Source organism: Ambystoma mexicanum, chromosome 12 (genome assembly GCF_040938575.1).
Source record: "Ambystoma mexicanum isolate Mex_15411 chromosome 12, UKY_AmexF1_1, whole genome shotgun sequence".
In the NCBI taxonomy this organism is placed as follows: Eukaryota; Metazoa; Chordata; class Amphibia; order Caudata; family Ambystomatidae; genus Ambystoma; species Ambystoma mexicanum.
Genome location: NC_090936.1, coordinates 1,252,097,636 through 1,252,114,603, shown reverse-complemented (window position 1 = coordinate 1,252,114,603; position 16,968 = coordinate 1,252,097,636). Strand labels below are relative to the sequence as shown.

At 46.3% G+C, this 16,968-nt stretch overlaps 1 protein-coding gene across 4 annotated transcripts in view; it reads right to left on the bottom strand.

The window, feature by feature from the left end:
- The window catches only part of WASHC4 (WASH complex subunit 4), a 1,230,387-nt gene that overhangs the window by 499,897 nt on the left and 713,522 nt on the right, over positions 1-16,968 (bottom strand). For all 4 annotated transcript variants that reach the window (XM_069629940.1, XM_069629941.1, XM_069629942.1 and 1 more), the window contains 2 exons: positions 7,037-7,205; positions 3,515-3,669 (listed from right to left, as the gene is read on the bottom strand). In XM_069629940.1, the coding sequence (XP_069486041.1) occupies positions 3,515-3,669; positions 7,037-7,205 (324 nt within the window). The remainder of the gene's footprint in view (positions 1-3,514; positions 3,670-7,036; positions 7,206-16,968) is intronic.

The following is a 16,968-nucleotide window of genomic DNA, read 5'->3' as shown; positions in this document are numbered from 1 at the left end:
TGTTTGATGCGGGCTGAGTAGATGCAGGCAAGTTTCGGGCTGGCTGTAGGGAATAAAAACAAAAAAGAACCCCGTGTATGCCCCAACAAGCAAGCTCTGCTGCACTGGGTGTCGAAGAATGCCACTGCCTGCCCACAGCCAAACGCAGCAAATGCTTTGCCGCACTTCGCCGCGCTTCGCATGGTGAAGCAGTAATTAAAGAAGTACCTTGAAGGTGCAGTGTACGCTTTCCAGCAATGTTCAGAGGATCCGTGAGGATACAACCAATCGCTTCAGTAGTCCGGCACTGAGTAACACAGCAAACATTTTGTGACACTTTGCATGGTGAGGCAGTAATTAAAGAAGTACCTTCAAGATGCAGTGTACGCTTTCCAGCAATGTTCAAAGGATCTGTGAGGATACAACCACTCGCTTCAGTAGTCCGGTACAGAGTATCACAGCAAACACTTCGCTGCACTTCTCCCTCTTGCTGTTTCTCGGGAGTCGGCCCCTCGGTATCGTGATCAGATGACCCTGGAAGCAATTTTGCCAGGGATTTAGACGGCGGTCTGCCGACCGCCAGTTTAGCCGAGAGTTCCTTCACCGCCAGTGAAGAAGCGCATTGCTCATTGTCATGCCCGAAACCAAGACACCACACACAGTGTGTGTGTCCATGAGGGGCTTTTAGGAGTTGCATTTCTTGCAGCGTTTGAACCTAGATAACTTAGGCTCGACATACCGACGCAATATCAATTTCTCTCTAGCCGAAAAGTAGCGTGTCCGAATAGCGTGCCAAGTGTGTGGAAAAATGGAACTGGGCTATGGGGGCATATTGGATCTTTCTATATAACGTCCAACATCACGTCCGATGTCCAGTAATGGCGTGGTCATATATGAGGGAGTTGTCAACAATATCGAGAGTCACTGTGCCCTGTGTCGAAAAATATTCCGAGCAGCTGATGTTGGATAGCTACCCAACAAGATGAGGAATCTGTGCAAGAATGCAATCCATTGAAACATTTTTACAATTTTTAAATTAAGTTAAGTGCGCACATTCGTGTTTACTGCGTCTTGCTACTGATCATGGCTAGTGTCCTAAAACGGCCGTGTCACAAGATTTTTCACTTGTCTTTTGGTCATATTGTTATTTGGCCTTCTTCTGCTTTCTCAAGTCAGGAAATACATTGTATGGTCATGTATTCACCTGGAAAAGCTGATGTTTCCGTGGTCTTGGTGTGGGTGGGACTGTTTGGCATCTGGGATGCCTGAAAGTCTAGGTGTGGGGCATGAGTGAAACCCACAGTGGTCTCGGATTGGACCACTGCTGGCTGTTTGAATGGGGCAGATCCTTACCATTGGTGGGACTTGCTTCCAGCCAGGATTTATAAGAAGAGGACTCCTGCAGTCACTTCTTCAGATCAGCGTTGGAGCCAAGTATCCTGTGTAGACGAGCAGCTGACAGAAGATCTGTGGACTACTCCTGAAGAGGCCCAGGATCCTTTCTTGTGACTGGCCCAGTGAAGCCCTGTTGGACGGCCTGATCTATGAAGTCCCTGAGCGGCACTTCAAACCTTGGACTGGTGGGACGAACCGGAAGTGTCCCTGAATGACCCGGTAGACTGACCAGCTCTCCAGTGGGTTACTTCAGTAGAATCGTTGCAGTTTTGCATTCAACACTAGAACTTCGGTGGTCGCCAGCTCACGCCACAAGTCGCCTTCCTGCCAAGTTTCAGCTTTGCAGCATCAAAGGGTCCTGCTCAGGGACATCATTTAGGGGTTGCCAGGGGTCGCAACTGCAACCCCTTAGGTCTCCCTTGCGACCCCTAAAAAAAAAAAAAGAATTATAGCTCCGGGGCTGGGGCCAGCACCATGTGGCTCTTTGCTTCTGGGATGGCTGGCTTTCTTGCTCAGATCTATAAAAAAAAAAAGGAACAGGGGGTTCCACAAGTCTAACAATTTCAGCAGTGACCCTATCTAAGGAACAATAGGAATACTAAACAATTTGTCTTTCTGGAATTTTAACCAATAATTGCTGGACTCATTAAAGGTTTATTTCAGGCACACTTCAGGGGGTAAGTCACTGATTTAGTCTGTTCTTAAACACCTCAACTCAGTCTTTCATGCTTCTGAGGTCAATAAATGAGTATCAACACAGGTTGGGAGATATTGTATGTATATTTGTTCTATATAAAGCGTTTAAGCGCACGTACTATATATTAACACATTATAATTTTGCCTTGGACGTCTGCTTGCATTCAGAGTAATTTGGTAATATGAGCCTATACATATGGCGAGCGATTCTTGTATGAAATTTATATCACATTTAAAGTGATATCATAACCATATTTTATGTAGTGTACTTAGGAACAATGCTATGTGATGCCACTTCCTGTTTTGTCAAGGGGTGAAAGGTCATGTTCCATCGCTTCCTGTAGTATCACTTCTGGACTGGGTCAAATGACATCACTTCCTGTGATGTCATAAGTGGTCAAGGGTCGTGTGATGTCACTTCCACTACCCCTGGCATTTTGGTGAAATGATGTCCCTGCTCCTGCTCTGGAAGGTCTTCAACCGTGACTGGAAAGACATCCATCGCCTGTGTGTGGTAGCCATTACTGGAATTCACCTTCCCGGTCTGGTGAAGTGTCCTGAAGATGTCTGTATCGGTGCCTTCTGCATTTCTTCTTTGCAAAGGGTTGCACTCTGCTCCTGGAACCGACCGGAAGAATCCTTACACCCGCAGCTCCTGGGCATCTCCTACTGGATCCAACGTTGGGAAAACCTACCTCCAGTGAACCCCAGTCAACATACCTAGCCACCTGAGAAACATCGGAGTCAATGGGGTAAGTAATTGCAACACATTCACCTACCCTTGTTCCCCTTCGAATAAACCCAAGAATAAACTTTAGTTATTCCATTCCATCGCTTTTGCTTGTTGGATCTAAAAATTGTATCTAAAAGATAAGAAAATAATTGTACTGACTTGTAACATTGTTGAAGTATCTTCTGGAACATTTTCACAACCAAAAGAGCTCCATCTACACCTGCCCCCTCTCCTAAGTAGAAGCTCTGTCACTTTTGGGCACAAGGCCACACCAATCATAGGGATTGGAATTACAACGTTGGGGCTTAATTCTTGTGAAGTGGTTTCATTCTACTGCATCCCTACTTTCTTTTAGTTGACTAAGCTATTGTATGCACTCCTAAAAACCTAAAGGTGACTATATATACAAGGGAAACCCCTCCTAGCATTACTCTTCACAAGCCCCGTGTAAAATTGCCTTAACGACAACTTTGGAAAAATTACACATTTTATGGAGTACAACAATCTAAGGCCGAAGTGATTTGGATCGCAAATGATTTTCACGGAGAGAAGCCCTGCTTTGTGAGAGAGATCGCTCCTGCAATCACCTACACATCGCAGCCAGTGCACCATTACATTGTTCTTAGAAAAGACATTGAGTGAAGATTAGGTGGTTATGTTTAACAGAAGACAAGGTTAAGGTATTTGTTCCAAAGCACACATATAATTTACCTGTTCTAAAGTTTGACTTGGAAGGTGTGCCTCAGTCATTATTAACCCATAGCGCTGAGAGGCCAGGTTCCTCATTTCACTGTATGTGGCCCAATCATGAAGAGCAACCGTTGTGAGGTTGTAAAATGTTGTGTCCAGATAGTGCGTCACATACGCTGAAAGAAAAAGGGGAAGCCTGAGCAGCAAGCCACAAAGAGGTCCAACTATCATTCACGGCACTAGTGCTCATCATCTTGATAATACCCCCACTCCTCCTCAGGGAAAACATCATACCAACGCTTGTGCAACACAATCATATTCACAGAAACCTAGTTCATGATAAGGGGCAACTCTAGGAGCTGTAGAAAAATCAATAAAGGTAGCACAGAGAGTGGTCAAGGCTAAGTCTCAGGAAGGGGTGAGCCTGGTCAACAGTACACAAGGAGTTCACAAGATAAGTAAATAAAGGATTACAATTAGACAAGTTGTTATAAAAACACTATTTATGGCCAAGCAAACACTGCACCAATGACTATAAACTAGTAAAAATATAAAACAAACTAATAATAAAATGCATATATACAGTCCCAGTGTAATAAAACCAGCATACTGAAAGGAAAGGCATAGTTAGCTTGGTGATGGCAGTCCATAAAATTCACAAAGTGCCAAGTAGTTAGAAGGAGGGTCTTGTGGACAGGAGAAAGGTTCCGGATATATTGCAGTGAATAAAACTGTCTCCAGCTTTCAGAGTGCTAGCGCCAACCAGCAGTGGCAAAGCCAAACTAAAGTAAAAGTTTTAAAAGTTGGGTAAACTTACAGTAACTTACCCCCCGTACTCTGGTTTCTCTTGGGACTTGGCAAGTCTTGTGAAGGTCGGAGGTCATGTTTCCCGCAGTTTTTTCCAGACCTTGGTGCCCAGGAGTTGCAGGTTTGAGTGAATCCCTGGTCTGTCACAGATGCTGGTGCAACGTGTTCCTGCTGAAGAATTCAGCTCACTCGGGTCGGGTGCAGGCCTCCTCTCAACACGACTGGATGCAGGAAAGCAGTTTCTGGCATTCGTCACCGTTGCACAGCAACAGCAAGGGACACAGTTGTCACAGCCTCATATCTCGGGTCCCATGGATGCCGGAACGCCATTTCACAGAAGTGAACCCTCTGGGATAAGCTGTGGGTCCTCAAAGTTCCAGGCCAAAACGCAGAACGCCGACATCTGCAGCACAGTAGCACAAATTTCAAGCAGGTCAGCCATTTGTTGGTCCAGGAGCACCTCTGAGGGCTCTTCTTAGCAGGTCAGTGTGCTGACGTCGGGAATGGTTGGTCCCACGACTCCAAGGGTCGAAGCTCCACTGATGGACTTCTGAATATCACCGACCAGACAGGGCTCCACCGGGACTGCAGCAAAAGTTGGTCGCTTAGGTTGGGGACCCTGCATGTCAAGGGACTTAATTCTCCTACCAAGCGCTCATTGCTGGGGAGGGAGCTGCGGTATAGAGATCTGGACGTGCTACTAGTTCAAGAGACACAGTTCCTGCAGGGGGAGGAGAGACATATCTCAGGGCACGGGTTGGACAGACATTCTGGGCCTCTGGAACCGCTAATAGGAGGTTGGGGGGGTATCCTACTTAATCGGAGAGTGAGGCTTGTGAACCACCTAGTTTGGAAAAGGGTGGACAAGAGAGCACTGCTGGTTATGGGATCATTGGAGGGGGTGCAGCTGACTTGTGTATTGCCCCAACACTGGGCAGATGTAGTTTCTGCGTGAAGCATGGGGGAGGTGCTCAGTCGGGCGGAAGGACTTTCGTTCCTGGGGAAGACTTCAATATGTGGGCGGATATAGCTATGGACCACAGTGGGGGACACGGAGCGGTGGGAGCCGAGGTAGGGCGGAAGGAAGGGGGTCTCCTAGGGTACATGTGGGATCAGGAGCTGGTGGATGTATGGAGGGAGGGAGGGAGGGAGGGAGGGAGGGTCACCCAGCGGAGAGGAGCTTCACTTTCTTCTCCCCAGTCCACGGGACACATACCCGGATTGATTATTGGTTTCTGAAATAGAGCCATGTTGAGAGAGTCACACTTGGTGAGCATTCCCCAGTCAGTTGGTCTGATCATGACATGTCGGTCATGGGATTTGTGCTCACAGGATTGAGGCCGCAGGAGTCCCTGTGGTATTTCAAGGATAATCTGCAGAAAGATGTGTGCTTTGAGAGAGAAATGTGAGGAGCGATCTAATAGTTTTTAGCTTTCACGGCACGGCAGAGGTGGAGCCGGGTATGACCTGGGACGCAGCGAAGGCGACATGGAGGAACCTCATCATCAGGGAAGGGGCAGCGAAAAGAGAGAATCAGGACGCTCCAGACGGAGAAATTAAGGGGCGAGATCCGGAAGCTGGAGACTGCGTGGGTTAGGGAGGAAGAGGAAACGGCTGGTGACCGGGTGTTCGCGAAGGAGAAGAGGCAGGAACTGCGGGACCTGGAGATGGGGAAGGTGGTCGCCAGCCTGCAATTCTTGAAACAGAGGTACTATGAAAAAGGCGATAAGGCAGATGCCCTGCTGGCGGCTAGATTGAGGGGTCAACGGGCAGAGAGGTGGGTATCCGGGGTCAGAGATTCAGGGGGACAACTTCATTCCTTGGCGGGGGAGGTATCCCAGGAATGTGCCACCTTCTTCGAGAAGCTCTATGGGCACGAGGGGGAGAATACCAATGAGGAATTGGATAGATACCTGGGGGCGGGGGGAGGGGAGGGCTGCCAATTCCACATATATCGGACAGTGACAATCACCCAGGAGGAGGTTCTGAGGGCAGTATCTGGACTAAAGCTGGGAAAGGCTCCCGGAGAAGATGGTTATACAGTGGGATTCTACAAGAGCTTCGCGGGGTCTTTAGCGCAGCACATGGCCAAGTTGTTTAATCACATCCTGGACACTGGGACAGCCCCACCATCGTTTGAGAAGGTTTTCATTCCGGAGGCTTTAGGGCCTGACATATCAGCATTTACTAAAGAGAAATTCTCACTGAAGAGATTCACGTTGTGAAACAGTATGCCGAGCAAACTGATGTATGGAGCATAGTGACGTGATCCGGCGTCGAGGAGTGGCACGGCAGAGATATGGGAGATGACGGTCGATGCCGAGCCAAATAGGCTTTAATCAGCCAGCGGTCGAGAGAAGGGGACGTACATTACATTCTGCACTCTAGAAGGCCACCACTAGCGCTATTTTAGAGTAACTTCGACCGGCTTTAAGCAGAACCAAAAGCTTTGAAGTGATTATTTCCATATTATGACTGACTAGGAAAAATATATCTTGAGTAAATTCCTTTAACCAGCTGAGATTTCATGAAAGGAACCCATTGATTTCAATGACTCAAGCATTATGCATGGCGAGGCCAGCAGAATCACAGTTTATGGAAGCAGGCAATTGAGTTTAATGCCATTGCGAGAATCAAAATCCAGAATACAAATATGTAAACACTCGCTCGCGGCACATAAACCCTTCAAAGGGGACACATTACATCAGACTGCTGAATCCTTACACACCACCCTACCTTTGACATCGATGAATCTGTTGAAAAATCGAATTGGCTTTAGTGTGAAAAAGTGCGCCAAGTCTTTCATTCCGACTTTGAAAGGATTCCGCTCGTCCAGCTTCAGATGAGTGTGAACTGAGAGGCGGAGGTCTTCCTCAATTTCCTTGCATAGCTTGTCAAGTAGGTGCTACAAGGCATAGTAATGAGAAATGTATATGTATTACAGCATGTGGAGGCTGCAAAGCACGAATACATCATTCACGGCTAGAAGCCTTATTGGCTGAGCTCACGCTGGCAAGTGCCCTTTTCGCTTGTTCCCAATGCTCAGAGCATAAGATACAGTGCATGCACGCCTCAGCAGCTTCTCTGAACTCATCTATTGCATTTCATAACAAGATGCACTAGTTGCAAGCACATACATGTAAAAGATTCATTAAACACAAGTTCACATGTAACATGGCTGAGCATGTGCATAATAAGACAACAGCATAAGTGAATGATTTAGAGTGCATGTGAAACAATCTCAGACCTTTCTAGTTAATTCCCGGCAGGTACAGCGGTTTTCAACGCTGTACATAGTGAATGCCATGGCAACTCTCAGACAGTGCACGTGGCTACGCTCCCCAGCTTTGAGCGTGCCGCGAACACATCAGCTAATGCATCGTATGGAGATGGCTATGGGATTTAAACCCTGGCGTGCCATGCCCCTACGTTCCTCAACTGCTTGATTTCCTTGCATCGCCTTCCCAGACTAGTCGACTTCTGCTTCCTGTTTTTCTGGATGGGCTGGTACCACGGGCTCTAATATTGGTGCATGAAACTGCATGAAGAATTAGTGATTGACCTCAGATTTCTATAATAGACTGGATATTAGAACGTCCTCTTTTGGATTTTGGTGCACTGGGTTTTTGGATCTTTCTGTGGGATCACCTGTTTGTTTGGACTGTTTTGTGAATTAAACCTCGGAACACTCCCCTTGGAATATTGCCTACTAACCTAGTTCGTCCTCGTGCTTCCTGGGTTCAGTTCCCTGCATTCATATTTTTCTTTTCTTCTTGCTCTGCTTTGGGGTCGGTCTTCCCTTATCCTTTTCTGGACCTGCTCATCACACTCCGGGATACTTAAGGGGAAAAGGAGACTGGGATAATAAAGGGACAGTTCTTACTGTCTTGTATTCATTGTGTGATTGGGAAGCACCCATGTGCCTAAGAATTGCAACCCCCGCTGAACCCCCATACTTGAGAATGTACTTTCACCCCATGTTTTCCCCGTCTAGTACAACTCATCTGATCACCATATGCTTCAAAACTGATCACACATATTTAATCAAGACACTAGGACGGCTTATATCAGAGGGATAACCTACTTAGTCTATCGCTCTGTCGTACACAGCATACATGGATATCTTCCCACCTTGTTGCCTAAATCAGCCTGTCGGACCAGTTCAGCCACGGGACACATTTGTATGTCCCTTATGCAAGGACACTCCAGTGCACAGCTACACCGCGATTAGGTAATATCAAAAATGTCTGCTGCTAGGAAAGATCTGGTTTTTGCTGCTTTCCTGTCATGCACGTCCACGGGACACCACAATGACTTCCCTCGATTTGTGCTCATTGTTATGGGATAACCGATCAGTCCTGGGAAACTAGTCTCCCTGAGTGAAAAGTCAGCCCTAGGAAGAAGACTTTAGGAGGCCACCCTAGTTATGGTATAGGAAAGACCGAGAGAGGTCAGCCAAAACCTAATCAAACTTAGTCTCAGGAAAAGTGTGAGTGGTCTAGGGCTACAGAGACTCCACACAGGGCAACACTCAATAATTCAAGTTAGACAAACAATATACAGTAATTAGGCCTTTAAGAACACACTAGAAGAGGAAATTCACAGGTGAGTATTGCAATCAAAACACAATCTAAATGTCATACATTACTTACTATAATCGTATTTCTGATGCTTGTATCTGCTTAGATTCAAATGCTTTGCATAGGCCGACATCTAGTGGTAGCAGCCGAGTAATGCTTATGACGTATTCGAATTTCGAAAAGACGTCAACCGGGCGTGTCTAATTCTATCCCTAGTGTGACGTCCAATGTACCCATGATCCCTCACATGTCGAGGTCCATTAGATTATTTGTTTCTGACAAAAATGAGTTTAAGTTGTAAGCGTGGAGTGTAGGTAGAGACCATGAGGTGGGAAAAATATGTTTTACCAAGAACCTTCAACTCCAGGAGGAGCGGAAGGGTGGGTGCCTGTGGATCTAAGCAGATACAAGCATCAGAAATTCGATTACGGTAAGTAATATATGCCTTCTGATGCTTGTGGATTTGCTTAGAATCACATGATTTGCATAGAACAGCGAGCGGTACTTGGAGAAGGAGGTGGGTTGTTTGAAGGTAGTGCTGCAAATAGATGTTTTAACACTTCTTGCCCCACCTGTGCATCACCCTTGGAATGTGTGTCTAGACAGTGATGTTGGGTGAAAGTGGGATCTGAACTCTAACTGGCAGCTTTGCAAATGGCATGCAGGGGCCCATTTGCTATGAAAGCTAGAGTTGCCCCAGTGCCTGGAGTTGAGGGTGCTCTAGACTTGAAAGGGAACATTCTTTTAGCGAGAGAATAGCATAGATGGATGCAGTTGACACTATTTTAAAAGTGCGGTTTTCGTGACAGGTTCAACCTCTTCCTGTGGCTCTGTTTTTCTGATAGTTTTAGTCCTTTGTAGGTAGAAGAGGACACCCCTTCGTACATCTAAGTACATCTAATGTATGAAGACTTTTCTCTGCTGTGTTTGTGGGATTTTGGAAAAACGCAGGAAGTTCTATGGATTGGTTTACATGAAATTTAGAAATGAATTTCGGTGAAAACCTTAGATGAGTGCGTAGCACTATCTTGTCTTTGTGGATAATAACAAAGGGGTCTTGTATTGATGGTGCTTGTAGTTCACTGACCCGCCTGAAAGTAGTAATAGCTTTAAGAAAGGCTGTCTTCTATGTCAGATGTTTAAGGCTGGCTTCATGCATAGGCTTGAAGGAGGCACCCATGAGCCTGGTAAGTACAATATTGAAGTCCAGCCAGGAGTAGGATTTGAAACTAGTGGGTACAATTTATTACCACCATCCATGAAGGCGTTAACTACTGGCACTTCCACCATGAAATTTTACTTTGAGAGGTGGTGTAAGCTGAAAGGTCCGCTAGGAGTACTTTTAGTGAGTTGGGGACTATATTTAACGGTGAACATTGAATAGTATTGAGTGAACGTGTCTTGCAGCATAACAAAAAGCACTTCCGTTTGTTAAAATAGAAACATTGTGTGTTTGGTTTAGGTGCCTCTTTAAGGATTTCCATGCACCTATGGTTCAGGTTTAAGTGATTACATTCTATGACCTCAGGAGCCAGGCTGCTAAGTTCAACGTCTGAGGGCACGGGTGGAGTGTCGTCCCTTGATCCTGTGTCAGATTAACTGGGCAAGGCAGTTTCATGGGAGGACACAGGGACAACATTTGAAATTGGGTGAGAGAACCATGTTTGCCACGCCCACATAGGAGCCATCAGGATAAATGTTATTTTGTTGAGAAGAGGTGTTAGGGGGAAAAAGTATGCAAATCTCCCTGACCAATTCATTCGTAGTGCATTCAGTTTGGAATCTTTCTGGGGAATCCTGGACATGTAGTCTAGGCATTGTGCATTCTCTTGAGTAGCAAAGAGGTCTATTTCTGGGAACACCAGTTTGAGAAGATGTTGAGCAGAATGTCAGTTTAGTTGCCACCTGTTAGGCAGAATCCTGTGCAGTGCCCTTAGGGACCACTACACACAATTAAGACTACAAGTGGTAATACAAGTTCACCTGTGGTACAAGCCTGTACTACTATGTTAAAGTGGTAGAGGTAGCGGAGCAGCCAGACTTATCTCAAGAGCAAATGAGCAGTAGCAGAGATTACACACAGGACCACAATTACTGTGACTCAAAAAAACACTGACTCAAGGTTTCTGGTTAAAAAGTAAAAATGCATTGATTTTAAACCATCTGTTCACAAAGCACTTCACTTCTATTAAATTAAAACCACACTTCAAATACACTACACACAACCAATTCCCCTTGTGCAGAACAATTCAAGTTAAGTACCTTTGGTTTTGACAGACCGGTGTTGTGAAATAAAGACATTACCGGGGGTACAGATGCAATCACTTTTTGACAGTAATGAGAGATTGATCTTACTAAAGATAAGCGTACCCACAGGAAGAAATGTTACCGGAGTTAAAACACACTTAGCACATGAATCAACACAAGAGAGTTGGGGATAAAAATCATAGGTAATACTTTTGTCATGGCAGATAGACTAAGAGGACACTTTCCTACAAGTGAATAAACGTCAATAGGCCTGCGCCAGTGTCAAATAGAACAGGATTCCTGTTGTCGAGGATCACAAGGTTAGCACAGTTCACAATTTGAGATTGCCAGGAGTACTTGGATATTGTCAAAAGGGAAGCAAAAGTTATAAGAGGGAAGGAAGACCAGGGCAAGCCTTGGGTGAGGAGAAAAGGGTTCACCCCAATTCCTCGAAGCTGGACACAGTACCTTATTCGACTGAAGAAGAGCTAGTGCTATGGCACTTGTTCCTGGTAGTTCCTGCAGACTCACGGTTCCTGGAGCTTCAGTCGGTGGGACAAGAAGGAGGACATCTGGAGCGATCTGCACTACCCAGGGATGAAGCCAGCAACAGTGAATAAAAGGTGCGCTCCTTTAAAACAGGAGAGGCTCTTCGGGTGGCTATCCGGACCACTACAGCTGTGTGCAGCGATTTCAACCAAGAAGAGGATCCTCTGCCTGTGGAACGTGAGCTGGTTGATCCCACCAGGCTCAAGGGAAGAAGACTCCGGACTGGATCTTCTCTTGTCGTTGAAGAGTAGATAGCTCAGGACTGCAGCAGGGCTTCACTGGGACTCTGTAGTTGCAGCAGCAGTCTTCGCCGCTTCTCTTCGGTTCCTTGTAGTTCCAGTGGCGACTCGCACTTCCAGCCCAAGAATCCAGCCTTTTATGCGAAAATCCCCCATTCACACAGCCTGGCTGTCAATCACACAGCAGGGGGGTTGGCGGCCCGGACAACCCCTCCGGCCAATGGACGCAAAGTGCGACTTGGGTTTCCAAGAAGACCCGGTGCAGGAGGTGACTACACCCCTCCCTCACATTCAGCCCACCTAGACACCCAGGCGCCAAAAGGAGGGCTTCTTCAGAGAAGCCTGCCAAAAGACTGTGAACAAAGAAGGCAAACCTGGTTTGTCGCGCAAAGTAAAACACAAGAAGGACTTTAACAAAAAGAAATGGTGAATAAACCCGACCGGAGCTAAAAGAAAGTATATGGTCAAGCGGGTTTATGTTTGAGGCTAATATAATAGCCTGGAACAGTAACGCGTTTATAGAGTATAATCGTGGTAGAAAAGTTAGGGTAGATACCACTGCCACTAGCCAAGTCTAAATGTTAAAAGAGCAAAACAAAGCTCAGAGAGGCACAGACAAAAAGAGATAGGAATTGACCCTTGTCAGTACTCCATGTAAGATGGGGTGTACTGGGTCTGTAGTTTTAAATGACTACATAAGTAAATGGCAACTTTCCCTGTTTCTGGGGGACAGTAGTCAGCCCCAGAAACATTTAGTCAGTGGGAAGTCTCAAAGACAACCCTGTGTCACTGCACTGAAGGTGTTGTGTAACACACACAAAAGGTGGGGCTCATGGAGTGGTGTACTCCAGAGCCCAAGATCACACAAACAGTAGAAATACACATGGCAAAACACATGTAAGACTGAGAAAAAGGCTTGCACTCTTACCAGGTGGAAAAAATAAACTCCAGAAATCCAGCAAAGCTGCTGAAGGACTCACTAGGTGAGGGAAATTAGCCATAAAATGAGAATTCTCCCCAACACCACCCATGTTCTGAGGGTAGTATTGCACTTCTGCTTAGAATGTCTGCCAGTGAATGGAGTTCTCCTGGACCATGTTGTGCTAGGAGAAACATGTGCTTCAGTGCCCACAGCCAAATGTCCTGGGCTAGTTTGGACAGCCCTAGGGAATGGCTGTGGTCTGTCTTGTGCACTAGCTGCATCCTGAATGTGTGAAGTGCCTTGAGGTCTGCTAACAGTTCCAGAAGGTGTAAATGCGTTAGGGAGAATTCTCAGAAATGTGCTAATTCCTCACTACCTTCGAGACCCCCAGCTCTTTTGCTGGACTTCGGGACTTTTTAATTTCTAACTTGGAGAGAGTGAGACCTTTTTTCCACTCTCTCATGTATTTTTCTGTGATTTGGTGTGTGTGTTTCTTTTGATTTTGGAGTCTGACAAACTCCATAGGCATCCCTGGACCGCCACTGTAGCGATTGAACCTGTATGGGAGCGAGGGGTCCTCAGGCCCCCTCGCGTTGTACGCTCCTCAGTACAAGGCTTGGACCGCGTGCCTCCGGTAGTGGTATTGCCCCTTGCCCTTATGTAAAGTTAACCACGGTTGACTGCTGCATAAATGGGACTACTGAGCAGGACACGGGGCATCCATTTTTGTGCCCCCTTTTGACTCCATTTTGGGTAAACAGGCCTCACTGTGATAGCACAGCAATGCTCAGCTCCCCTTTCCACCGCAGCAGCCAAGGACAGAGATACACACACACAAGGCGCGCAGGCAGCTGGCTGGCCCCCACCCTTGCACTCCCCCTGCGAAGGAAAAGCTCTGCGCTTCCATTCTCACGCTGAGGCTGGAGAAAGTTGCAACAATCAATATGCTAGTTTTCTGCCTCTGAGATCACTGTTTGCCTGAAAACCGGCATGTGAACCAAGATGAGCTAAGCACTTTCTGCTCGATTCGTCCTCATAAACGTGCAAGCCACCCACCCCCATTAAAACAATTTATTGCCATTCTGACCCTGCACCCCCTGTAATGTATTTCTTTCAAGTGCTAGACCCTCGCCTGTGCTGCGAAACCCAGCCAACACACCCACTACTAACCTTAAACATTTTCATTATTATATATGCTTTTATTTGCACTAATGAGTTTGAAACCTAGAAAGAAATGCAAAACATAGCCCGATTCTTTTACATGCACAATAAAGGTCAAGGCCTTCAATTAAAGCCACGAATTACCCAATTGTACTGACAATCATTGTGTGTAACTTATGTAGAAATGTGACAAGTAGCATAAAATGTTTTAAATAGTTTGTCATTTAGTATGCAACAATACTAGTTTAGGTAGTGACCACAGTGACCGGACCCTGACCTGCATGGAGCGCAAGATGTTTGACGTCCGTCAGCTACTCAGCCAACCAGGAGGAAGAGATGCTGCCCACACCTACAGCACCACACCGTCTGGCCAATCGGGTCCATTTAGTATTTTTTGTTAGAGTTACTTTAACTAATATAAATGTTGGCACTGATGTAAATGGGTTAGAGTAGTTTTTTGGGTTATTTCCTAGCTGGAGAAATAAACCATCCTTTGAACTCTTGTTGCCGGGTCTCAGTGCCTCTTTCCCCGACAAGGGGTTTTGCCTGTTATTTTATTTTTTCTCTCACACGTAGTAAGACGGGGAAAGGCACCTACAAACCCGAGGTTGCGAAACCACCACTAGATTGTCCCACATAATGCTTGCTTGCGACCACTGTTTTGCTAACCACTCTTGCATTGGACGCATGCAAAGTCTGGCATGTGGCACTAGATAAATGCAGGAAGCCATCAATCCTAGAAGGTGCATTGCTTTTCATACTGTTACTTGATGACCGGCTACATACTGAGGGGTTTGAAAAAGCATGTTTTGGACCCTCTCGTTGGAAGGAAAGGCTAGGGCTTGATCTGTTTTGATTAGTGCCTTTAGGAACTGTTTTACTTGGCTGGGTTCTAGACTGGAGAAGCCTAATAAAAAAAGCAGGCTGACTATCTGTTGAGATGTCTCTCCGGTTATCAGCCAGTCGTCTAAGTAAGGGTACACTGAAATGGACTGCCTGCGCAAGTGGGCAGCCACTACTGCTAGAACCTTTGTAAACGCTGTGGGGGCCGATGCAGTGCCGAATGGTAGTACGTAGTGCTTGTCCCACACTTTGAATCCAAGGTATTGAGCAGTGGCCACATTGAAATATATAAGTACTCATCCTTCATGTCTAATGTTGCCATGTAATACCCCTGTTTTAGCAACGTAGTCATTCTGAATTTTTGAGGATCGACATGCGTGTTTGCACGGCGCTGATCCAGCACTGGGCGCATTGTTAAATCTGGCACTCTTCTCCCTCTCCGACTACCCTTCCTTCTCTTGTTTCCTCCTCTGTCCATCCTCGGGCACCCCCAACACTTCCGCAGGGTGTACCCCTGGCCTCTACCCCAAAAGTCATTCAAATGTGGCAACCTGCTCCACATCGCTACTCTCAACTCTCGGTCAGCTGTCAGACACTCCTCTGAATGGCTGCCATATAATTTTGTAATTGGAGTAACCCTGTTTACACTACTCACAGACAAGCGCAATCATTCAAGTTAAGGCTTTCGGGTTGGATTCTATTTATTTTTAAAAATAGAATTTTTTTTATTGTTTTCACAATATACATCACATAAAGCACAAACTCTTCACGAGTCAATAAACAAAAAGTGGATCCAGATCTTTCGCCATCAGTAATCACTGTAGAATACATACAGACTATATCGCTATTTCACTCAGGATTGGCAGGCGTCTCAGGCTCAGTACTTTGTTGGTATAGACCCGCTGTTCCATTGATATACATGATTCCACATCTGTTACCCATTGTTCGTATTGCAGGGCAATATTAGAGCCCCACAGTTTAGCTATGTTCCTTTTGATCAGGCACATGGTCGTTAAGAAGAGCAGTTTTTCAAAGCGCGTCATTTCACCCTCCTCCTCCTCAACCCCCAGCATCATGAGTTTAGGGTCCCTGGGGATAGTGCAGCCTTTTGAGTCGGATTCTTGATATAATAGGTGTGGGGCTACACCCACTTTTACTAGGTTGCTGCTGATCATCCACCTTATACTTTAGGGGATCCTGGGTGCACAAACACCCCGAAAGTTGCCCAACTGTGTTACCTATATTCAATAAATACCTTTGTTTAAGTCTAGAATTGGAACCAGCCCGATCGCTCTGTTCCGTATTAGTGTTTGTATCTCTTCTTGTAAAATGAAATGATGCTCTTGAGACATTTTCCTTGATCTTGGGAGGATGGTGGCGAGGTCTTTACAGGAATTCTATTGAATATCCCTTGGACACTTATTAACACAGACTGGTCGGATGTTATGCCCTCCCATGCGTGTGTGGAACGTCATTTGTTGGAGGGGGCAGTAAAGCCTTGAGAGGCTGCAATTCTGCCCAAACCTTTACCTCTTTTAAAAACGCCTTTGTTGACTGGTCTGAAAAGAGTAAGACTGGCCTTGAGAAGCGTACCACGACGATGAAGTGGACCCAAAACCAGACTGAACCTCTTGCGAACCATTGGCTTCAAAATGAACGCCGCTATTGATGCCCCCCCCATTGAATAAAGGGTTTGTTGGATATTTGTCGTAGTGTTTTCAATGTTTCATGTTCTTTCTTCGCAGTTTCTAAAGAGTCATCTTCAGCCTTTCCAAATAGGACAGTGGGTCTCATTACAACTTTGCTGGTCCAGAAACAAGGATGTCGTTAAGCTCACTGGCACACTTGTTTCAGGACCGGAAAATTACAAGTTTGCCTGCCGGTGCCGCTCCTCGTCGAGCACAATCCTGTCTGCGAAGCTTCCGGACACCTGGACCCACCGAGCATCCAGGAATTCCTGAAAGGGCTGCATCCGCAACTTGCAAAGCCTGATCAGGTAGATACATGACAACATGCCGAGGAGCGACTTGATGGACGTACCGTGGCGGTCTTCAGTGCCAGCAGCCGTTGCACCATGCCCAGAATGGGTGCAATTCCCTCCTCTGAGGCGGCCGCCAGGCAGGTGAC